The 26,275-nt window shown below is 37.8% G+C and overlaps 1 protein-coding gene across 3 annotated transcripts in view; it reads right to left on the bottom strand.

The window, feature by feature from the left end:
* Positions 1–1,714: 1,714 nt before the first annotated feature.
* Positions 1,715–26,275, bottom strand: part of LOC149840590 (uncharacterized) — a 46,457-nt gene continuing 21,896 nt past the window's right edge. For 2 of the 3 annotated variants that reach the window (XM_090003217.1, XM_090003219.1), the window contains 3 exons: positions 17,232–17,360; positions 9,222–9,405; positions 4,541–4,910 (listed from right to left, as the gene is read on the bottom strand). In XM_090003217.1, the coding sequence (XP_089859343.1) occupies positions 4,806–4,910; positions 9,222–9,405; positions 17,232–17,360 (418 nt within the window). In that variant the 3' untranslated portion in view covers positions 4,541–4,805. Of the gene's footprint in view, positions 1,810–4,540; positions 4,911–9,221; positions 9,406–17,231; positions 17,361–26,275 lie in introns of those variants that run through there. The other variant, XM_090003218.1, reaches the window with a different exon arrangement.

Raw genomic sequence — 26,275 nt, forward strand, 5'->3', positions numbered from 1 at the left:
ACAGCCCTAAATCTAGAACATTGTTTTTTGAAGTTTTGTTAAGAAGCTGAGTTGTACATGACAATCACATGATCATCTAACCATATTTTCACATAAAATATAGACCATGTAAATCATATATCTGCAAGGTTTGATCCATGAGATACTCAAGGAATAATCTGTAAATCCATGTGATTTACTAGATAGTAAGTACACTTGACTGTACCAAACATTTATTCAAAATGATAGGGCACCATGCACACTTAACATGTGTGGAAATAGATACCGTTTGATGCTTCAGCAGCGAGCTACCTCCAACACACATATTGATAGGACGAGGGGGGCCCAACTAAGATTTTCTTTTTCTTTTTTTTGTAAAAGCAGGGTTTCTAATAAATTAATTATAAGCAGGGTTTTTAATAAATTAATTATTGTCCATTTAGTTTTTGAACTAGAATGAAAAAAAAATTGCTAACTTTCATAATCCCTGCCCCTTTGAAAACAAATAATGCTATATTTAAAGTTTTGTGCACCTTTTGGAAACTTATCCCAACACGGGTCCCTTGCCGCAAGGTTGAATCTGGGTGTACTCTCTGGTGGGCAGAGGGAACCTCAAGGGTTTCACAAACCGGAGAACAGTCAATCTGGAGTCAGCGATTGGGAGGAGGGGGCGGGTTGGTGGTTTACCTTGCATTATCCAAAAAGAAATTAAGGCAACCAAAAAAGTCAAGTTCTCCTCATGATGTGCTAACTCATCAACATACACAAATATAATAGGTGGTATTTGTGTCTATATAGGTTATATGTGATGGACATGGTTTGTTTAATAGGAATCTTGTTTTCAATCATGTGATTATGACAAGTAATTAGGTTTTTAAAGGGCTCACAATGTGCCAAAATTTCATACTTTAAAAGATCACATTTTTACATCAGAAAAACATGATCTAAGGCTTGATCCTTAGTAAACAAACTATGTTGAAAATATCTGTGGTTAGATTTATGATTTCTAGCTCATTAGTTATGTACCTTAATTAGTAGCAAATATTTTTCCTATATATATAAAGATCATTTTATCTCCCATACTATCCCAAACCATTTTAAAAAACATACTTGCATGAGTTTCTTGTAAATGCATTTAGCATTGCTTTTTTATTAAAAAACATGCTTTGGATTGAATCAATTTAACAAGAATTCTTGATTTTTAGTTAATCAAGTTTTTGGTGTAATATGTACCATCATTTTTTTTTGTTGAGTTAAAAACGAATCTAAACATGAGAAATGTTTAAACTAATACAAATTTTTTACTAAATAAAACATGTTGATCACAACTACTACTGATTTAGATTAAACAAAAAAACACTTACAAGTATGTTTTTTAAAGGATTCTAGAACGGTTTGAGAGAGAAATGGTTTGCAACCTGCACATTACTCTTATATATATACACTTTACCTATTATCTTTGTGCACTTTGATGAGTTGATTTGTTATAATTGGTAGCACATCATGAGGGAACTTGACTGAGAGAGAGGTAATAACAAACATATTTTTGATATATTTTATATCACATAATAATATAAAACAAATTATTGAAATATTTGACTTGCAAGCAGTAGGTTTAGTTCATAGTACAATTATAATTGCTTCTATCTTTGAAACAATGTGTTCTTTTGTAAAGGAACTAGTTGAAGCACGCAAAGCAAAGTTAAAATCCTACAACATCCAACTTTGAAACTATATATTTTTGGTAAATGAGCCACCTCCAGCTTGGCTCGGCTCACCCCAACCATAGACTCAGCACTTTCGAATCATTCACCAGCATGTCAAATGCATCTGTCTCGAATACAAAAGCATGTTACAGAAAATGGCATGGGCCCATCCTGGATTGATGAGCCACATGAACATAGACTTTTAGGTCAAGGCCCAGGTCAATCTCCAACCACCTACCAATCTTAAAAATAGACTGAATTTCTTTCCCCAGTGTAGGGTAAGGTAACCAATATGCACACAAACGGGTAGAATATAAAAGGATTCATGGCAGATCAAAATCTAAGTGTAAATTCTAAGCAGTTATCCAATCTATATCTGATGTGGTAGGGTTTAATGTAGATCTTAATTTTGCAAAGTAGGAACAATCAACCCATAAAAGTGCAAACAGATTAGATTTCTTTCAGATCCAATATAAAAAATATTTATCTAAATACACATCTAAATCCCAAAAAGATTCTATCATACAAGCCCCGAAATGATCCAAACTTAGAAACCTAATGATCAAACTTGAATTAACCTCTGCTTGGGAACATTGCATTGGGATCGAAACGTTGTTACCATGCATTGCTAAAATATAATCTTGCCAAAGTATGAAGCTACAAAAAGACAGTGTTGCCAAAATGTTGCAACAGTAGGGCCGGTGAGCAAGCCGAACCAACAGAACACAGCTTGTTCAGGCTCAGCTCGTTTACCAGTGGACACAACTCAGGCTGATGCTCATTCTCAGGTTGAGGCATGCTGAGCTCGAGACCGAGCTGAGATCGAGCAGAGACTGAGCCAAGCAAGCCAAACCCGAGTTGGCTCTGTCTAAAAGATATAGCTACTTTTTAAGGTACGCATCAACAGCAAGATTCAAACCCCAACCTCCACTATCACAGCAATGCAACCCGATCACCTACCCAAAAGCACTTTTTATGATATATTTTGCATACATATTATATATATTCTTTCTACGAGCCGAACCGAGAAGAACACCAATTGTTAGTACTCAACTCATTTACATTATATGAGCTGCTCGTCGAGCTCATTTGATGAACATGAACAAGCTTTGGAAGAGATGAACCGAGCCAAGCTGCAAGTTGCTCAGTTTATCAGCCCTTTTTTGTAGGGCTAGTAAACAAGCCCAACAAGCTGAACTTTGAAGTGTTGTTTGGCTCATTCTTGTGGCAAAGCCAAGCTGAGTTCAACTTCATAAGGAGCAAGAGCTAAACAAGTGGAGTTAGGGCTGGCTAGATTATAAAAAGTTATAATTTTTAGAACTAAGAAGTAACAGGATTGGAAAAAAATTTACATTGTTTAAAAGCCAAAACCATCCAGATCTTATCTCTAAACCTATTTGCTAGCAAGCAAAATTTGTCAATCATTTAGTATACAGTATACCATGTGATATATACAGAGTGTAGGTGCTTAATGGATTTTTCTGCTCCTTTGGTGTTTCTTTTAGGAGTTCTGAACCATAAATGTGTTGGGCATGGTCGATTTATGAGGAATCCACACCTGGATCATGTGTTTTCTATGAAAAAATGATATTTTGAGCCTCAAAAGTTTACAAAGATGTTGGACCATTGATTTTGTGAAACACATAAAAACTCACCCATGTGTTGAAATTGAACACTTTAAGAGCTGATCCCTATAAAATAAAGTACATAGATCACATCTGTAAGGTCAGAATTTAAAAATAAAACAAAAGAAACCTGAAAAACCCATTAAGCACCTCTCTCTCTCTCTCTCTCTCTCTCTCTCTCTCTCTCTCTCTCTATATATATATATATATATATATATATATATATATATATATATATTGGTGGGTGCCTAAACGGAGCACATGCACACTCCCCATCCATCAAGTGGTAGGTGCTTAATCCATAAGTGCCTTAACAGAGCACACAGGCGCTGATGGTCTATCATGCGGGCGTAATGAACGGCCAGCACACAAAAATGGCAAAAACATGCATAAAATGCACAAAAGAGGCTTTTAGTAGCACTTTAAAACACCGCTAAAGCCTCTTTGGGATGCACCGGTATTTCTAAAAAGGAGCTTTAGTGGCACTTCAAAAGTGCTGCTAAAGCCCTATTTTCACTGTTTTTGGGTGTTTTTGTGCATAAAAATGCTGAACACCCATCGCACACATAATGGATGCTCGGGGTAGGTGAGTTTTCATTAAGCACCTCTCTCTCTCTCTCTCTCTCTCTCCATATATATATATATATATATATATATATATATATATATATATATATATATATATATATATATATATATATATATATATATACACACACACACACACACACACACACACACAAGCCAATATGAACAGAACTGAGATGATTGCTGATTATGTTTGGCTTGCCAATCTTATTTTATGAGTTCCAACGAACTCTTTACGAGCCGAACCATGAGTGGCTTGTCACTTTTCCCATCTCTACTTCTGAATGGTGTTGAAATGTGTTAGGGTTAAGTCCATCCCTAACAGTGTTTTGGCAACACTATTGCTCAGAAACAACATGAAGAAACCACAGCACACCTCCAATTCTAAGGCTCCCAAGCAGCACCTTAAATATCCATTCAGTTTCAATACATTTGCACCCATAGCAACCAATTCAAGCTTGATCCCTTCCCAATTCAAAACTCAAAAACACTGCCCTTCCCTTTGTGTCATCAATGGTACTCCTGACTTCCTCTATGGAAGTTAGCCTGACAACCCAAGCCTGGACTTCTTCATGCAGCACCACAATGACACAGAAGCAACCATCACATTATATAATTAATGATGGCCATCGACTTGAAAGATGCTGAGATTGCTGTTTTATCCAATTAGTGAAATGTGCACCGATGAAGATCCACCAGATGAAAGTCTACCATATAGAATCATGTTGTATGTCTAATTTGAAGATAGAATGCTATTCTGAGGTCTGTCACATTACCGTGGTCAACAGAATGTATAACAGAAACAATGATAAGTTGAGATCGAACAATTTACAGTATACTCCACTAATGGTCCACACAGAAGAATATAGACAAGGCTGGAATCACCTTTAGACATTGTGCAGACGCATCACATTTGATCTGAACGCATTTGCTGTTTAAGAATTTCTTCAATGCCTTCCACAAAGCGCAAAAGGTCATGACGTGTCTCTATGTTTAACGAATTGGCTGATTCCTAATGATAAAACAAGCAAATGTTAGTCGCCAAAGTAACAGAACTGCATAACATGAGACTTACACAGACTTCAAGAAAGGATAATATGAGACCCGTTCAGCTAAGCCGAGTGCTACTAATGAAGATTGGTGGAACATCAGAAAAACCTTAAGTTATCATTAGCTAAATTTAGCAATTTATCATTCATATAGATTTCTAGCCTAGATTCCAATTCAAGTGTGATCATGGAAAGTAAAACAGGCACACTCAACTTTTCCAGATCCCAAACAATTTCAAACCAAGATGCCTCATTTGTCACTACCTATGTCACATGGGTGTGGGTGCGGGGATGCAGCACTTCCAAAAAACCCGGGTGCGAGGGTGCGGCAGGGGCAAAAATGTAAAAAAAAGTATATATATATATATATATATATATATATATATATATATATATATATATATATATATATATATATATAATTTTAAAGTTTTAACAGTTTAACATTGTCATAATATGATTCATCATGCATGCAGTATATCAACCTAAATATCAATCAAATAAGTAAAGCATAAAAGAACTAAATTACATACCAAAGTATATCCTGATGAAGTAATAAATTTTTTCTTCATCATCAAATGCATCATTAGAAGGAATATTGGGCTCAGCTAAATCCATGTTTGTTATGTTGAAATCATGTTCTCCTTCGAAGTCACACTCTTCTGGGTTTACGTCCTAAAATTTGGATGTTTCTTGTCTGCGTTATAAACCCAATTTGAAAATGATAAATACAATACAAGTATATTTAAATGAAAACTAAGAAATAATCAAATAACTAAGAGAGCAAATTAGTACTTATATTCATCATTGCTTCGCGAAAGTAATCGAAGATTTGAATGAACATATACTAAATCCTTTGCGCGCTTGCTGGTGAGTTTGTTTCTCTTCATATTGTGGATTTGAGAATATGTGCTCAAATTTCTTTCACAACAAGATGAACTAGCAGGCTGCGATACCAATCTTAATGCAAGACGTTGGAGAAGAGGTGTTTCTGATCCAAATGTTGACCACCATGTGATAGGATCTATATTATCTTCTTCTCTCGCGAATAATGTCGGTCCATATAATCTTAAATATGAAAATTTTCCAAACTCTTGTGTGAGTTGATGTAGAAGATATGCTTCTGGAAAAAGTCTTGTCATACACATATTTTTATGTCTTGATAGCTCTGGGTCTAAATTTGGAGGGACACGACCAATACCACCAGCCCGCCACTTATTTGCATAATATTTTGGATTAAGAGAATGTGTCATGTAATGCAAATGAGTGTTGCTCGTATCTCATCTTCTGACTAAAATTGAATGAATATGATTAAAAAATCCGAATCATCCAATGCAGGATTTTTTTCTTCATGCTTGAAAACTATAGCTTGTATTTTTTCAATCATATTATCCCGCATTTCATAAACTCTGTGAAGCATGGGCTCATCCTTATCAACTTCTCTTAACATTTCTCAAATAGGTTGCGTAAATTGAAGGAAGTATACCACTTTGTCCCAAAACTCATCATCAAGAATGAATTTTTTAATTTCTTGAGACTTGATATCATCATCAGCACGATAGAATGTCCAATTTTCATGTCACCATGTTAATCAAAGCATTCTTCACTCTTTTAATAATCTTCATCATCACAATGATAGACGCAAAACGTGTTTCAGCGACCTTCAACAATTTCAAATCAGAATGCCTATTAAATATAGCATTAGCACGATGGTGGTTAACAACAAAATTCCTAATGCTTTTGACATTTCTTTCTAAATCTTCAATCCATGAACATAAAGCATATGCTTGTGAATTTTCTTCTTCTTTGAGGTTGCAGATGCTCTTTAGGGTAGGGTTAGATTTAAGTTGTGTGCTACACAAGGAGTCCAAAAAATATGAGGGTACTCACTCTCCAAACTCAACGCTGCACTTTTACAAACTGGAGCGTTGTTTGTAATGATTTGTACAACTTTCTGATCACCCACTTCTTTTATCACTTCTATAAACAATCCCTTCAAATACTCTGCATTTTTATGTTCCCCAGATACAGCAACTCCTTTCAAGAATATTGGGTCACTAAGCGAACAAGCAATGAAATTGATTAATGGACGTCTTTAAATGTTTGTTCATCCATTAGACAAAATAGAAACTCCATTTTGCTCCCATGAATATTTTTTAATCTCTAGCAACCTCTCCACATTTTCCCTATCTTCTGCAAGAAGTGTGGCTCGTATTTTTTCTGAACTTGGGAGGCACATAACCAGTCAAATTACAATTTGCCAAGGATGTTACTAAATCCTTCCAATAAGGATTTCTAGCTGCATTAAATGGGAGTAAACCAGAATAAAAATACCTCCCAACTTTTCTATCCAATTCTTCTCTTCCATATGTATTAAATGTTGCTTGTATCGTTCATCTACCTCTTACATTGACTTTTCTTTTTTTTCAGCATCTTCTTGGTGGCTTGCAAATCGCACACTGATTGCAGAAGAATCGATCATTGCCTTTCTCTTCTCATATTCTTCTTGTATTGTCTTCGCATTGCCTCATCAACTTTTTTGCAAGCTGAAATGCCATGTCCTGGTATCTTCAACAAATGAGCATTCACTCTTGTGTAAGACCCAACAAAATCTCTTTCGCAAAGCTTGCATTCAAATCTCTTGTTTCCACCACCTCCTTCTCCAGTTTTTGCAAGTTTATCTATATGTACCCATAGTGGCCCCACATCATCAATCCCACTGCAGCAAAACTAGAAGCAGAACTCACATGTTGGGATGAGGATGACGCAAGTCCTTTCCCTTTATCCGTCATTTTTACAAAAAAAAAATACATTAAAATTTTCAAATCAATTATACTCGACCCCCTCCCCTTGTCGAAAACACAGGGAGAAGGGGGGCTCAGACCCTCCCCTGCCGACCCAACAAGAGAGCGAGAGCAAGGGGGGCTCGACCCTCCCCTGCCGAAAACAGAGGGAGCAGGGGGGGCTCAACCCCTCCCCTGAAATCAAAAGGAGTAGGGTGGGGGGCTCGACCCCTCCCCTGCCAAAAACAGGGAGGGGCTCAGCCCATTCCCTACCAAAAACAGAGGGAACAGGGGGTGCTCAGCCCCTCCCCTGCCGACCCAACAAGAGAGCGAGAGGGGGGGCTCGGCCCCTCCCCTGCCAAAAACAGGAAGGGGCTCAACCCCTTCCCTACCGAAAACAGAGGGAGCAAGGAGTGCTCAGCCCCTCCCCTGTCGACCCAACAAGAGAGCCAGAGGGGGAAGGGGCTCGGCCCCTCCTGTGCCGAAAACAGAGGAAGCAGGGTCAGCCCCTCCCCTGCCGACCCAACAAAAGAGCGAGAGAGGGGGGGCTTGGCCCCTTCCATGTCGACCCAACAAGAGAGCGAGAAGGGAAGGGGGTGCTCGGCCCCTCCCCTGCCGACCCAACAAGAGAGAGAGAGGGGGGGGGGGGGTGCTCGGCCCCTCCCCTGCTGACCCAACATGAGAGCAAGAGGGTGCAGGGGGGGCTCGGCCCCTCCCCTACCGACACAAGAAGAGAGCGAGAGGGTACATACCTGCGAAAGGAGAGGAGGAGCCTGGGAGGTGGAGCTGGGGCGTCGATAGGAGAGAGCTCCAGCTCAGGGGGAGAGGAGAGATTAGGGCAAAAAAATTTTTTTGCCCAAATCCTCCTTTTCATCGGGGAAAAAAAATTAATGCCAAAAGGTGGACAAAAATGACCCTGGTTGCGTTGACCGCACCCAAGGTCGTGTTGACCGCACCCAAGGTCGTGTTGACCACACCCGGTGCCGCACCCGCGTCGCGTCGCATCGACGCGGGTGCGGCACCTGTTTTGCCGAGTCCCTGTGACTTAGGTCACTACACTAGTGAGAAATGACATGAAACTTGTCTAGGACATGATAGAAACAGTGCTGGATTAAGGACATAGCGTCTTGTCAAGCTCATTTTTTAATAAGCGAACCACAAAACTAAGAGCATTACAGTTCCTATGCTTATGGTACAGAAACTGATTAGAGTTATATAAGTGAGAACGAACAATCTAAAGTGATTAAGAAAAAGATCAATGCAGCTCATAGTACCCCAGTTGTTTCATCTATAGTTGCCCTAAATAAAAGCAATTGTGTCAGCTCTGTATCCCTTACCCTTAGACCCCAGTCCACAAAATTATTTGGTAAACAGTAGGAAACATAGTAACATTCATGTATTAACTGTAAGCCTCGTTGGATGTCTACACAAATTATCAGGTTTCAACATGCATTGCACACATGAAATTTGTGAACAACATTCGGAACCTACCTCTGTGTGATGAAGAAAGCTGGCTGAAACTTCCTTTGAATGAAAATCCAAATTCTTTAAGGAGAGCAACTTTAAGGCAGAGTAGGATATAGGCCAGCTTTCAGGAACCATGATAGACGCAACACCACCACCAGCTAGATGGACAGTTATTGCACCATTCCTGTCAGAAAACTCGAACGTATGCCTACAACAAGAAAATCATTCACAGTGATATATTTGAACATTGAAGACCAAAGAAGAAACCCAATGTTTGTATTCTAGGAAATGCAAAGTATATGTTCAGTTCACGCCTCATTTTGAATCTTTGATCCTTGAGTTGCATATTTAGAAGGTGTTGCAGTTAACCCACCAAGACTGTCAACATGGTATAACATAAACATACAACAACAACTACTACTACGCCTTCATCCCAAAACAATTGGGGTCGACGATATGGTATAACATAAACATAGGAGGAGAAATCTCTGGAATGTCAGTCTTAGATAACTGGATAATAACTTTCATAAGCAAGACCCATAATTTCTATAATACCTACTTTAAGATGAAAGGTTCATTGTGTTAAATTATATTACGAAACCATGTAATCTTATATATATAAAGGATACAACAACAACAACAACAACTACGCCTTCATCCCAAAACAATTGGGGTCGGCGATATGAACCAACAAAGAACATCATTATGGGTCTTCCACATGAATCCTTCTCCTCCATTCATTTCTATCCAATGCCATGTCCTCGGTGAGGTTCAAAGCATTCATATCCTTTCCTATCACCATGTGAGGTTCAAAGGATGATATATATATATATATATATATATATATATATATATATATATATATATATATGTGTGTGTGTGTGTGTGTATTTATCCACATATATATATATATATATATATAAAAAATATATATTGCCTTATTTTAGTCATAGGGGTAGTTTAGTCATTTCCACTGTTTTACGCACATTCACTTTTATGAATGTGATTGTAATTTATTTCTTATTTTTTCTTTTCTTTTATTTTTTATTTCTTTTCTTTTAGTACCAAAAGGTACCTTGGGGGGGGCACTCAAATAGACGTTGGGCCCCTCCAACGGTCACATTTGTGACCGTTAGAGGGGCTCCAACGTCTATGAGTGGAGCCCCTCCAAGGCTCCTTTTTTTGTTGTTATAAATAGGGTTCTCACCTTTGTATCTTTTATGGCTTTGGGTCAAAGCCCAAGTGATTAATAAAGTTTTCCTATTCTTTTATGCCTTTGAGCATTTGTGAGATTTACTGGGTTGTGCTTTTGTGCACAAGTGTCCTAAGAGTTCTCATTGTGCATGAGTGTGCTTGTTCTATCATCAAGAATATTAAGGTCTTGATCATAGTATCTTATTAAAGATACTTTCACATGGTATCAGAGCCTTGTTGGAGCAAGAAAGATCACGTGGATTTTTCTGTTTTGATACCTTGAAAAGCGTGCTCTCAATTTTTTAGAGATTGGAGTGGATCCGCTTGTTCATACAATATTTTAGAAGATTCTTCTATAAAAAAAGATCTAAAAATCCTTTGTGGTACATATTATTTTTCATCATCTCTCCTCTCTAATGGGTGAAAAAGACTCTCATTTCTCTCTCGGCTTCAAACTCAATGGGTCCAACTATCACGTTTGGGTCGGAAACATGGAGGCTCATATCAAAGGAAAAAGGCTTTGGGGCTATGTCCAAGGCTCGATTCTCGAACCGGAGCCAAAGATAACTCGATGGAGGAAGGAAAAATAAAAATCATCGAAGACGAAGCAAGAGCCAAGGCTCTTGAAGACTACACTAAAAAGCATGAAGAATGGGAGATGGAGAATTTTAAAATCCTCTCATAGATTTTCACATCCGCAGAAACAAGAATTAACACCAATATTATCAAGTTTAAGAAGGCTTCTCAAGCGTGGGAGTACCTTGAGAAGATGTACACCTCTAGGGACTTGTCCCATAAGTATTACCTTCAAAAGAGGGCGCTAACTCTTCGTCAATGAGAGATGACTATAAGGCAGTATTTTGCCGAACTCTCTCCTATTTGGGACGAGCGTGTTATGCTCGAACTCAAGTGGAGTGGACAAGCCATAGTGCTTCGTCATAAACAATTGGAAGAAGATAGATTTTTTAATTTTTTAATAAGCTTAGGCCCGAATTCGAACAAATTCGGTCTTCTCTTTTATCCGCCTTCACTTCCCCCTCTCTTGAAGATGTAATTAATAAACTAAGTGAGGAAGAAACTCGTATCGGTATAAGCAAAAACAACCCAAGTGTTCTAGCTACACCTTCCAATAATGAAAAAAATGGTGTTAATGTTTGTCTCAAGACCAGGGAATAACTTAAGGACCTACAAACCTCCTCACTTCAAGAATCAAAACTCAAATAGTCAAGGAGGGAAGAGGGATTATAGCAAGCTTTTATGCCACTTTTGTAAGGAACCGGGGCACATTAAGCCTATTTGCCCAAAGTGAAAAAAGTTACTCGCCATGACTACTACATCCCAACCTCAAAAGGAAGAGTGTTCGTCATCTTCAAATGGAACCCTCTCATTACAACAAATCGTGGATGCACTTCAACCTCTTCTAAAAGGGGCTATTTCCAGAGCCACCATGTCAAATTCTTCTCCTCCGAGTAAGACGTCTTGGCTTTTAGATTCGGGTGCTTCTTTTCACATGACCCCAAGTTTTAGTTCTTTTTCCGAATATTAAAAAAATCCCGTTTCTTCCTTTGTTTCAACCGCGAATGAAACATCCCTTGAAGTAAAAAGAATAAAAAAATTTGAAAATAAGAGTTCTTTATTCCAAAAAATAGATTTATACCAAAATTAAACTTAAATTTGTTTTCTATTTCTCAACTCTCGGATCATGGATGTGATATTAGGTTTTCATCTAACAAATGTTGGATACAGGATCACCGGTTTGGGAGAGTGATTGGGGAAGGCTCTAGTAGGGTTGATCTATACTATGTCGATTTCTTTCAAATTCCAAAAAACCCATTTTGTAATGGTGGTCAACAAAAGGATATTAACGTGTGGCACAAGAGACTTGGACACCCAAATATTGTAAAAAAAAATCATTTACCTTTTGTTAAAAGAATATGTAAAAGTGATTTTTATTGTAACGAATGTATACTTGGGAAAATAAAAAAATTGCATTTTTGTCAAAGATTTGTGTTTACAACAAGACCTTTTGAAATTGTCCATTCAGATGTATGGGGACCGGCACCCGTGATTCGGAACTCGACTCGTTCTTTATTGACTCGTGACTCGGCGGGTTAACTCGGTGACTCGGACCGGGTTTTGTTAACTTTTGATTTTAAAAGAAAAACAATATATAATTTGTCTGAAACCATGTTTTTGAGTAAACATAGTCTCCAAATGTCTGTAAGAATATAAAAACAACTGCAAAGAGCTATAGAGGTTTGCTTGAATAATTGAATTTGATATCTATACAAGCACTTTGACTAATTCATGACTTGAATTAGAGGATTTGGTCACCATGAGTTCAATCTGCTACTACCTAAGGTTCCTAAAATGGCCAATCATATATGCTAGCTTGTTTTAAAAGTTTTGATTCCCTCTCTAACAAATCCATAAATGTAAAACAGGGATACATGTGCATATTGAAAGTTTACAGAATGCCCAATATCAACATAAATACGCAATTTTCTCGCATGTATAAAACTATGTAGGAAATATATTAATGGCACAACTATAAAAAGACTACTAATATTTGAATATGTACAATGCTTGTTCACATAACAAATGGATGATGAAACCTAAATGTGACTTCCCATAGGCACAGTTGACCTGCCATATATAGTGAGAATCATTTCTTTAAAATATTTTGCTAGAATAAGTTGATAACACAGGGTGAACAGTAGTTCAAACAACATGGCGATTTTATTCTATGGATTTAAATGCTTTTTTATCTTTAAATGCTTTTTATTTTCTTTTTTATACAAAATCTGGGGGTAACCCTTGTTAAAATATATGTACTTATATATTTCGAAACTGTAATTTGAAACTCAAAAAACAAATTTCAAATATCCCAAAACTCGCCCGAGTCAGGCCGAGTCAAGCCCGAGTTTTGGCAAACCGAGTTTGCCTTGCCGGGTTGACTCGCTGGAGGGGCGAGCCGAGCCGAGTCAACGAGTTGACTCGGCGAGTTTTAAAACACTGGTTCTATCAAAAGGAGGTTTCACATATTATGTCATTTTTGTTGACAACTACACGAGATATTGTTGGATTTATTTTCTTAAACACAAATATGAAGTTTTCTCGATTTTTAAAACCTATCATATGATGATTAAAAATCAATTTAACGGGAATCTGAAATTTTTTAAAACTGACTCTGTTGGAGAATACAATTCAAGTGAATTCAAAAATTATCTTGAAAGTCATGGTATTCTTAACCAAAGTTCTTGTCTGAAAACCCCTCACCAAAATGGATTAGCCAAAAGGAAGCATAGACATATAATAGAGACAACTCGAACATTACTTGTTTCTCAAAACATCCCAAAAGGTTTTTGGGCTGAAGCGGCTTTAGCATCTGTCTATCTGATAAATCGACTACCTTCTAAGGATTTGAACAATATCTCGCCTTTTGAAAAATTATATACTAAAGAACCCGACTATAGTTGGTTGAGAATTTTCGGTTGTAAATGCTTTGTTCTTACTGACAAGAACGACAAACTTTCACCAGAAACCATTGCATGCGCTTTTTTCGGATATTCTGAAACCCAAAAAGGATTTCGTTGTTATGATATTAAGAATGATAAGTTATATGTTTCCAGAAATGTGAGTTTTCTGAAAAATGTTAATGGTTTTGAAAGGAGTGAACCCTTTGAAGAAAACATGGATTACTCTTTTTTATTTGAAATGTTAGCACATGACAATGATAGTGATGACGATGTCATTCATAATGAAGTCAATGATAAAGAAGATGGTTCTTCCCATCCTCCTATCTCCCAACATAGTAATGAAGGAGCATTGAGAGATCCTATAACATATACCCATAGAGATAAAAACAGTTTTATGAGTGCAATTGAAAATTACAGTGAACATAATAGTTTCAATTCAACAAATGATGATAACCTACGAAGGACTGAAAGAAGTAGAAAGATGTCTTCTAGGTTTATTTCATATGATTCATTTACTTCTAAACATAGAGTCTGCCTTAGTACCATTCATTCCTATATAGAACCCAGAAACTTCGAAGAAGCCAAAAAGAATAATGAATGGCTGAAAGCAATGGAACGTGAGCTTTCAGCTCTCAACAAAGCAAAGACCTGAGAGTTTTAAGATCTCCCTAAGGGTAAGAAAGCAATAGGATGTAGATGGTATTTAAGGTAAAAACTAAGAACGATCAATCTCTTGAGAGATATAAGGCTCGATTAGTAGCAAAGGGATATAGTCAAGAATACGAGATTGACTATGAAGAAACTGTTTTCCCAGTGGCCCGAATAGTCATTGTCTGATGTCTCATCACTGTTGCCTCAATTAACAAATGGAACATCTATCAAATGGATGTTAAAAACACCTTCCTATATGGTGATATGAATGAAGAGGTATATATGGATGCTCCACCAAGAATGGAGACTCCCAAAGGAAAATTAATTCGCCTTCGAAAAGCACTTTATGATTTAAAACAAGTCTCAAAGGCTTGGTATGATAGGTTTAACTTCGTAATATTAAAAAATAGATTTTCATTATGTTTCACTGACACGGTCTTATTTGTTAGAAAAACCAATGCAGGGATTGTCATTCTGCTTTTATATGTGGATGCTATGCTTATAACCGAAAGTGATTCTAAGGGAGTTAAAAGCATAAAAACAATTTTGAATGATAGATTTGAAATGTCTGATTTGGGATTTCTAACTTATTTTTTAGGTATTGAAGTAGCATACTCTGATAGAAGGTATTTTTTATCTCAAACTAAGCTTGCCTCTGAGGTTATTGACAGGTCAAGTATTACAGATGATAAGGTTTGTAAAACTCCAGTTATAGTAGGAGCCAAAATGAAGATTGATGATGGTATTCCTCTCTCTGATCCCACCCCCTACAGACAGCTTGTGGGATCATTAATGTGTCTGAGTATTACTAAACCAGATATCTCTCATGCAGTTCATATTGTAAGTCAGTTTCAACATGCACCAACATCAGTCCACATGAGTGTCATCTTGTGGGTTGTAAGATACATAAAGGGCACACTAAATAAGAGAGTTTTTTTGTCCTCTTCTTCTGAATTAAAGTTAATTGTTTATACTGACTCTGATTGGAGAGGTGACTCAAATAACCATCACTCCACCACTGATTTTTGTGTGCTTTTCGGAGACTCGCTGATCTCATGGAGATGTAAGAAGCAGCAAAAAGTGTTTATATCCTCAACAGAAGTTGAATAACGTGTCATGGCAACTACTACCATAGAAATTACATAAATTCATCAGCTATTACAAGACATGAGGATCACAATAGAAGGGCCCACCAAGCTATGTTGTGATAACAAGAGTGCAATATACATTGCCAAAATCATACTTTTCATGAACGGACTAAACACATTGAGATGGACTGTCACTATGTTCGAGAAGTGTATCTGAAAGGAGTTATAGATCTTCCATATGTAACTTCAAAATATCAGTTGACAAATTTCTTCACCAAAGCTTTTTGTGCTCCGCGATTCAATTTCCGCCTTGGCAAACTTTCGGTCATCCTACCCTAAGTTTGAAAGGGGTGTTAAATTATATTACGAAACCTTGTAATCTTATATTATATATATATGATACATACATATATATATATATATCCATTTATATATATAAAATATATATTACCTTATTTTATTCATAGGGGTAGTTTAGTCATTTCCACTGTTTTACGCACATTCACTTTTGTGAATGTGATTGTAATTTATTTCTTATTTTTTCTTTTTCTTTTCTTTTTTATTTCTTTTCTTTTAGTACCAAAAGGTACCTTGGAGAGCCCACTCAAATAGACGTTTGGCCCCTCCAACGATCACATTTGTGACCGTTGGAGGGGCTCCAACGTCTATGAGTGGAGCCCCTCCAAGGCTCCTTTTTTGGTTGTTATAAATAGGGGTTCTCCCCTTTGTATCTTTTATGGCTTTGGGTCAAAGCCCAAGTGATCTATGTCACATGGGTGCGGGTGCGGGTGCGGCGCAATTTTAAAATTTTTGGACACGGGGACTCGGCTATATATATATATATATATATATTTTTTTTTAAAAGTGCACACTGCAGCACAGCACTATGACTGTGCACAGTCACAGTCTGTGACTGCACCACTGCACTGTGACTGTGCACAGCACTGTCTCTTTTTCTATATTTTTTTTAAATAAAAAATATTAAAAATTCATTTTTTTAAGTTTTTTCACCCTAAAAGTAGACATTTTTGGACTCGGTCAAAGTTGACCAAGTCCAAAATGTGGACGGACTTGGCCTCGACTCGTTGACCGAGTCCGACTCGGCGTTGACCGAGTCCAGGCCGAGTCCGAAGCCGCACCCGTGTCGACTCGGGTGCAGCACCTCCCTAGCCGAGTCCGTGTGACTTAGCAAGTGATTAATAAAGTTTTCCTATTCTTTTATGCCGTTGAGCATTTGTGAGATTTAGTGGGTTGTGCTTTTGTGCACAAGTGTTCTAAGAGTTCTCATTGTGCATGAGTGCACGTGTTCTATCATCAATAATATTAAGGTCTTGATCATAGTATCTTGTTGAAGATACTTTCACACATTGTTCAGTAAAAAAGTTCAACCTTTTAATTCCAATGATAACTGACAATGCCTAAAATCCCCATGTCATTGAAAGTCTAGAGTTCATAATTGTAGTAGCTCAGACCATCTCATTTGTCAATTTTACACTGGAAGCACTTAGAGAATACATAGGAAGCAGTAACATTATTTGCAGTAGGACATTCATGCAAGACCACTCATGACATGTTCAACAAAAATCTTCATACATGTCAAAAAGGATAAAATTCACACATACCTTGAACGGTTTGCTTCTTTAAGAACTAATCGCCTTAGAGTGCACACAACAATTCTTTGTTGCACCTTTCTTACTATCCATTCCAATGGAGACCTTATGTGCAAAAACGGTGATGACCGAACAGACTTCCTGTTGGAATAACAATCATTAATCTGCAAAGATATCATAGAAATTCAAAATTTGCAAACAGAAACACTACATCAAACTTTCAGAATTGGTATGCTTATAAATTAAACACTCATTTGTAACAAGGCTATGAGGACCTTAGAACTAGTTCCAAACTGGCTTTCTTAAAGGGGATTAAAGGGGATGTTTGTTTCCAGAAGCCATATTATCAAAATAATGCTAAGAAACAAAAATGAACGAACAGAAGAGAACATGCAATACATCACATCCAGTTGCTTGAAAATAAAACTCGATGAAATCCAAGAATATGTTTAATCTCAGAAGATGGACCAAAAATCTAAATAAAAAAGTAAATCTCTTGTCTATTCAAGCCGGTCCCAAGCCCGGATAAAGGAGGAGGGTTGCGGTAGGCCTGTGACAGCCAGCATAAAAACTTTGTCATATCCTATGAAAATGAACCAATATGAGAATTTCGTTGGGGCGTTCCCTACTGAGCGACGCGCTGTACTCTCTAGGCCCGGAGGCAGTGATAAATGTGCAAGGGTTGCTAGGTCGTCGCCCAGAAGCGACGCGTCACACCGGCGCCCGGGTGTGGTGTCAAATAGGCAAGGGTTCCCTCACTTTGTTGGACGGGTGGGGGTAAAGAAGTTAGTCCAAGATCATAAAATTAGGTTAGCCACTTGGAACATAGGGTCTTTAACTGGTAAGTTGGTAGAGTTAGTAGATGTTATGTGTAGGAGAAAGATTGATATTTTATGTCTTCAAGAGACCAAATGGGTAGGTGAGAAAGCTAAAGTGATAGAACCTTGGGGATATAAGATTTGGTATACAGGAATAAATAGGAATAGGAATGGAGTAGGGATTGTTATGAGTCGTCAGTTTATAGATAATGTAGTTGAGGTCCGTAGGAAGGGTGATAGTATTTTACTTATTAAATTAGTATTAGGTACGGATATTATTAATATTATTAGTGTTTATGCACCTCAAGTAGGTTTAGATGATTCCATTAAGCATCAATTTTGGGAAGATTTAGATGGAGTAGTACAAGAGACATCTTATGGAGAAAAGCTTTTCATCGGCGGTGACCTTAATGGACATGTAGGCATTAGTAGGGATGGATTTGAGAATATCCATGGAGGCTATGGTATAGGAGAAAGAAATGAAAGTGGAGAAAGGATTTTAGATTTTTGTTTGTCCTATGATATGATCTTAGCAAACACCTGGTTTAGGAAGAGGGAGTCTCACCTAGTAACATTTAAAAGTGGGGTTAATACGAGTCAGATAGATTTTTTCCTACTTAGAAAGAGAGATAGGGGTTGTTGCATCGATTGTAAGGTTATACCAGGAGATAGTGTAGCTACACAACATAGAGTCTTAATTTTAGATCTTAGAAGTAGACAATGCCGCAAAAGGGATAGACATAGGATAGATCCTAGAATTAAGTGGTGGGCACTGAAAGGAGCTAAACAAGAAATGTTTGTAGAGCAGGTAGTTAAGGAAGTTGATTGGTGTCTCGAGGAGGATTCAGAATCAATGTGGAATAAGATAGCGGGTGGTATGAGAAAAGTAGCTAAGGAGGTATTGGGTGAGTCTAAAGGCGGTGCACCACTAGGTAAGGATACATCATGGTGGAACGAGGATGTCAAATTAGCTATTAAGGTTAAAAGAGAGTGTTATAGAAATCTAAGTAAGAGTCGTGATAATGAGAATTTGGAGAAGTATATGATAGCAAAGAAGGAAGCTAAAAAAGTTGTTCGAAACGCGAGGGCTAAGGTATATAAGGAGGTTTATGACAAGTTGGATACCAAAGAAGGCGAGAAGGATATTTATAGGCTTGCAAAGATGAGAGATAGGAAATCGAAGGAGTTGGGTATGGTTAGATGTATCAAAGATGAAACGCAAAGGGTTTTAGTCAAAGATGAGGAGATTAAGGAGAGATGGAAAGATTATTTTGATAAGCTATTTAATGATAGTCATGCTCAAGATCTTGGAGACTTCTCCATTCCTTTTCATGAGATAAATCGTGACTTCATGCGCAAGATTCAAAAGAAAGAAATTGCAGAGGCTTTGAAGAAAATGAAATCAAGAAGGGCAGTTGGCCTAGATGGTATACCTATCGAGGCTTGGAAATGCTTGGGAGAGAAAGGTTTAGAATGGTTGACAAATCTTTTTAACTTGATTTGGCGAACAAATAAGATGCCTAATGAGTGGAGGAAGAGTACTTTGGTGCCTTTATATAAGAATAAGGGTGATATACAAGATTGCACAAACTATCGTGGTATAAAACTCATGAGTCATACTATGAAACTTTGGGAGAGGGTGATTGAGTCTAGGTTGAGGAAGGTTGTCATGATATCGGAGAATCAATTTGGTTTTATGCCTGGAAGATCAACTATGGAAGCTATACATCTTCTTAGACAACTTATTGAAAGATATAGAGAGAGGAACAAAGATTTGCATATGGTTTTTATTGATTTAGAGAAGGCATACGATAGAGTACCTAGGGACGTTCTCTGGTGGACAATGATGAAGAAAGGTGTTTCTCTCAAGTACATTAGTATAATTAAAGATATGTATGAAGGAGTAGTAACCAATGTCCGCACTTGTGGAGGGGTGTCAACCAATTTTCCGATAACGGTTGGGTTACATCAAGGATCTGCTTTAAGCCCTTTCCTATTTGCGATAGTGATGGATGAGCTTACGAGATCAATTCAAGAAAATGTACCGTGGTGTATGTTGTTTGCTGATGATATTGTTTTGATTGATGAGTCTAGAGCTGGGGTTAATGCTAAGCTAGAATTATGGAGACAAACATTGGAAGCTAGAGGTTTTAAGTTGAGTAAGAGTAAGACTGAATATATGGAATGTCGGTTTAGTAAGCAACGAAGTAGTGATGGGAGTGTAGTGAAGCTTGGTGAGCAAGATATACCGGTGAATGATTATTTCAAATATTTGGGATCCATCATTCAAAAGTATGGAGAAATTGATGGAGATGTAAATCATAGGATAAAGGTTGGGTGGATGAAATGGAAAAGTGCTACTGGAGTGCTGTGCGATCGTAGAATGCCATTGCGGTTGAAGGGAAAGTTTTATAGGACGACTATTAGACCCACTTTACTATATGGTACGGAATGTTGGGCTGCCAAGAGACATCATATTCAAAAAATGAGTGTAGCTGAGATGCGGATGCTTAGATGGATGTGTGGAAATACAATAAAAGATAAGATTCGAAACGAAGAGATACGTAAGAAGGTAGGTGTTGCACCCATTGAAAATAAGATGCGAGAGAATCGTTTACGGTGGTTTGGACATATTCGGCGAAGGCCTAATGATGCTCCAGTTAGAAGGTTGGAGAAATGGGAAAATATATTAGTTAAAAGAGGTCGGGGTAGGCCTAGGAAGACTTGGATGGAGATGATAGGAAAGGATATGAATGCTTTGAACCTCACCGAGGACATGGCGTTGGATAGAAATGATTGGAGGAAAAGGATTCATGTGGAAGACCCAAAATGAATTTCTTTTTTGGTTCATATCGCTGACCCCAATTGTTTTGGGATGAAGGCGTAGTTGTTGTTGTTGTTGTTGTTTCTTGTCTATTCAAGCCATTATTATTTAAGCCCCCACTGCATGAAATCTAGAAGGTACTATCAATTATTTTGTACACAAAGCTGCATAGAAAAGAAAAAACCTAGGGTAGATATGAAAATTCAACAAAAGAAACTTGATCAAACTCGTGAAAGAGACGTCTATCCAAAACTTATCATTTCAAAACAACAAGTGCATGGGCACAATTAACATATCCAATGTTTTACCATTGTTAGATGCTTCAGGCGTCTAAAATATATTTTCTTACCAATATACAGTTTACACAAAGAATTATCTGCACTGTTTTCATGTAAGATACAAATAGAAAGAAGTATCTTAAGAATCGCACTACTTGTCATCAGCTAACATAAATACAGAAAACCAAATTGCATTCCCAAATGTAATTTTATAATGATTCATACTGGAGATAAGACCTGCACTTTACATGTGCGCACTTGGCAGGCATGGTGTTGAACCTTTTCTTCTGCCAACTGGTGACTACAGTAGAATAATGTCATGGTATAGAAAGGGGTCCATTTCAATATCTGCATTACATTTTCTCCTTAACCTTAATCCTGTAACTGATAGTGCAATCTAACTAAATAAGTGAAGCCCTCTCAACCAGCACTTTTGAAGAAAAATATTTCCCAATAGTTCTACAAAAGTCCCTTTGATTGCAATCTACCATATGGCACTTCTCTCACTAGAGTTTACTTATGTCTCACTGACCAACAGCTTTCCTTTTATCACCAACTAAGTCAAAGAGCACACATATGGGTGACATCTCCAAATTGCATGAGTAGTGATTTCGTCCAACCAAGACTCGAGAAATATTGCAGCTAAAAGTGCCTGAAAGCTCCTCCATTCCATGCCCCCACATCCTCCTATTTGAAAAGAAGTGTTTCTCTAGTTACGGGTCTTGGATCTGAAGATCCAGACCCGTGACACCCAATTTCTCATTAATGGCATTGTGTAATATTGATTATTGTAAAAAGGGTATTCTAGTACCCTAATTTTGTTTGTAATCTCATGTTAATATAAAGTAATACACAGCAGCAGCCGACCGATGTACAGCAGGGTATCGGTTTTCTCCCAAACCTCTCTCTCCCTTCCTCTACCTCTCTCTGTTTTGCAGCTCCAACGTGGGACGGACTGAAGGTTGCAAAACTAACATGGTATCAGAGCCACGCTTCAGCTGAAACTGGGATCGATTCAAAAAGACACGTCTGAAGATCCTCTTCTCCTCTATTTCCTCTTCCAAAGTCTGAAAATAAAAAAAAAAGATACGGCTGTTCCTGTTTTCCTTTCTTTTTGGATTCACGACTGACCCAATCAGTCTCAGCAGATCCTACACCTATTCCCTATTCTTTTCTGGAATCACGACTGACCCAGTCAGTCTCAGCCTGTTTCTCGTCTCTTCTTGGGTTCACGACTGATCCAGACAACTGAGATTTTCTTTTCGGTTTCTGGAAATCCCCTCCTTTCTCATCCAGCCAACTTTGGATTCTCCTCTTCTTTTCTCAATTTTTCTTTCTACAGTTCCTTTTTTTCCTACGTTGGTGGTGGTCGAACCTTGGTTTCGCCACTGTTTGTTTTTATCTCTTGAGTGCTTCAGCCCAGATTCCCTCATTCAGCCATTAACAAGCCGACATTAGGAATACATATGCACATTTTTTTTTTGGATTTTCATATCCGACATTCCATTTCATATACAAATCAGAAATCTGATTGTCTTTAAATTTCTGTTCCGTATCAGCGATCTGAATTAGTTACTGCAAAAAAAAAAAATACAGAACTGCAGGTGTAAGCAGATTGTGCTGAATACATTCTTCATTCTGTGAAACATGAATTCTCTTCCTAATCAGTCAGTTCTTTCTTCAAGTTTCCTCAACCAACTTGTGTCTGAAAAATTAAATAATGGAAATTTCTTGACTTGGAAGAGGCAAATCATACCTTTTATTAGGAGTCAGGATCTTTCTGGACATCTGGATGGATCCATTCCAGTTCCTTCTGAGTTCATATCACAAGAAGAAAGGGACAGCAAAGGGGAATCTACTACCGTATATGTCAAAAATCCTGAATTTATGGCTTGGATGAAAAGAGACCAAGCGCTTGTTGCTTATATTACATCAACACTCTCACAAGAGGTTCTTGTAGCCATTCCAAATGACTGCACTGCCATGCAACTTTGGAACAGACTTGTTCAGACATACTCACAGGTTTCTCAGGCCAGGATTATGTTTCTTAAAAGAGAATTTCAAATGTTAAGAAAGGAGTCCATGACCATCATGGAATATTTGAACAAAATGAAGGTCATCACAGATCAGTTAGCAGTTGTTGGAAGTACAGTTTCTGACAAGGATTTGGTACAACAAACCCTCAGTGGATTGGGACACGACTATCATATGATTGTCACTTCTCTGTTATGTTTACCCGAGCTGCCCAATTTTGAAGATCTGCGTGCAAAATTGTTACAATATGAGATGAATCTAAAGGGATTTTCTGAAGAATCATCTATGCATACTGGGGCACAAGAAGTCCTTGCTACAAGGGTTACTTATGCACGAGGACGAGGAAACTATGATATCAAGGGAAAAGGAGCACAAGGTAGAAGTGGTCATGGAGGTCGTGGATTATTGCCTACCCCCAACTCATATACCAATCCACAAAGACAAAGGCCAATTCCTACTTGCTTTCTGTGTAATAAAAGGGGGCATATCAAAGCTAACTGCCGGTTCAATCCTCTAAATAAAGGAAAATCAACACAAACTGAGGCAAAAAGAGGCACAAACAATACAAGGACCAGCAGAGAAGTAAAGGAGTTGTTATTGTCAACCTTAGCAGAATTGAATCTGAAACAGAATGAACAAGGCACTTGGTACGTAGATTCTGGCGCAGCGACTCATGTTACTGGAGATGCAGGTAAGCTCCTAAAACTTGTTCCTTACATTGGTAGAAGTAGTATAGTTACTGGAGATGGATCACACCACTCTGTTTCACATATTGGAAACTCCATCATACCCTTACCTGAATCTTCCATCAATCTTTCAAATGTTCTTTATGCTCCTAATATCAAGAAAAACATTGTTTCAGTTTCTAAACTTGTTGATGATATCAAAGCCTCAGTTGAATTTACTCCCTCTTCTGTTCTTGTTAAGGATCTCTGCACGAAGGAGACGTTCGCTAGAGGGAAACGGCAAGGCAATATGTATGTTTTTCAAGAAGATCCTTCAGCACATATTCGATCTGCAGACCCAAACTTGAAGCTCCAATCATCATTGTCTTCTTCTGAAAATCCTACCTGCGTTTTTAGTGTCTCTGAAATCAATAAGCCAAACCTTTGGCATGGTCGTCTAGGTCACTGCAGTAATAATTTCATTGAGAAGCTTGTTTCAAGTAACCTCATTCCCAAGTCAAGTTTAGGAATAAATGTAAATGACAACAAATGTTCTAGTTGTCTATTATGTAAGAGTCATGTTTTACCATTTCATTCTATCAATAAAAGAGCTTCAAGACCTTTTGAGACTATTTGTTCTGATGTTTGGGGGCCTGCTCCAGTTGCTTCTATGTCTGGAACTAGATACTATCTTTTATTTGTTGACAGTTATTCTCGCTATTCCTGGATATTTTTCATGAAACATAAATCTGAGACTTTCAAGTTGTTCCGTAACTTCCATTCCTTTGTCAGAAACCAATTTTCTGAAAACATCCTAAGTTTCCAATGTGACGGAGGAGGTGAATTCTCTTCCATTGACTTTACTAACTTTCTTCAAAGTAATGGGATAAGAAAAAAGGTGTCTTGCCCGCACACACCTCAGCAGAATGGGATTGCTGAAAGAAAGCATCGCCATATTGTTGAGAGTGCGATGAGCATGATGCATGATAGTAATCTTCCGATCACTTTATGGACAGAGGCTTTTCATTCTGCAGTTCATGTGATAAATCGATTGCCCATGACTATTTTGGAAAACAAGTCTCCTTACTTGTCTCTTTATGGTATTCACCCCAACTACTATGATTTGCATGTGTTTGGCTGTTTATGCTATGTTCATGTTGACAGTTCAAAGAGACATAAGTTTCAGGACAAGGCCTTGAAGTGCAGGTTTGTGGGTTATGCCGATGACTATAAAGGGTACAGATGCTACGATCCGGTGAGCAAGCGCATCAAAATATCAAGAAATGTCATCTTTGATGAATTGAATTTTGATTGTCAATGTAATAGTTCTTCAGAATCAAAACATGAAGTTCAGACTTACTATCCTTGGTTGAACTATAAACTTCTCACAGAAGCTAGTGATGCTTGCTCAAATTGCACTCAAAAGGATAAGATACCTGTGTCTACTGATGGGATGATTGATCATGAAAATACATACTCAATCTTGAATCCAGGAAGATATAGAGGTTTTGTATATACTCGACGAGAAAGAGTCACCCACTATAGTTGATTCAGACATGGACACATCCTCAACATCCAACATTGTTGATACTAGAAGATCCACACGTCCTCGCCATCCAATTGAAAGGTGGGTCAGTTATGAAAATTTCTCATTAGATTTTCAACTCTTTCTAACAGCCTTGAATAAAGAAGATGAACCCACAACGTTCTCTCAAGCATCAAATTCCAGAAGATGGATTGAAGCTATGAATGAGGAGATGGAAGCTCTACATGAATGCGGTACATGGGATGTCGTATCAAGACCACCTGACAAAAATGTTGTTGGTTCGAAATGGGTGTACAAAATAAAGTATAAACCAGATGGGACTATAGAGCGATACAAGGCGAGACTTGTGGCCAAAGGCTTTACACAGGAGCAAGGACAGGACTATGATGAAACCTTTAGTCCAGTGGTGAGAATGGGGACAACCCGAGTCATACTTTCTTTAGCCATTGAACACCAATGGACCATTAGCCAACTTGATGTGAAGAATGCTTTTCTTCATGGAGATTTGAGAGAGGAAGTTTACATGGAACAACCCACGGGTTACGCAGAAGGTAATCCTACAAAATATGTCTGCAGACTAAAAAGGGCGATATATGGATTGAAGCAGGCATCTCGATCTTGGTTTGACAGCTTTTCTCTTGAAATACAAAAATATGGTTTTAAGAAATCTCTTCTTGACCACTCCTTATTTATATTTAAGGATCAAGACACAACTACTCTGTTGTTGATATATGTGGATGATATCATCATTACTGGCAGTTCCAATGATCACATTGAAGAAGTCAAACATCTCTTGAATCAGAGGTTCAAAATGAAGGACCTTGGCAAACTACGGTACTTTCTTGGAGTTGAAGTTGACAGTTCCTCTGAAGAAATGACTCTCACTCAACA

The sequence above is a fragment of the Nuphar pumila genome, chromosome 4 (assembly GCF_984573655.1).
Source record: "Nuphar pumila chromosome 4, dmNupPumi1.hap1.1, whole genome shotgun sequence".
In the NCBI taxonomy this organism is placed as follows: Eukaryota; Viridiplantae; Streptophyta; class Magnoliopsida; order Nymphaeales; family Nymphaeaceae; genus Nuphar; species Nuphar pumila.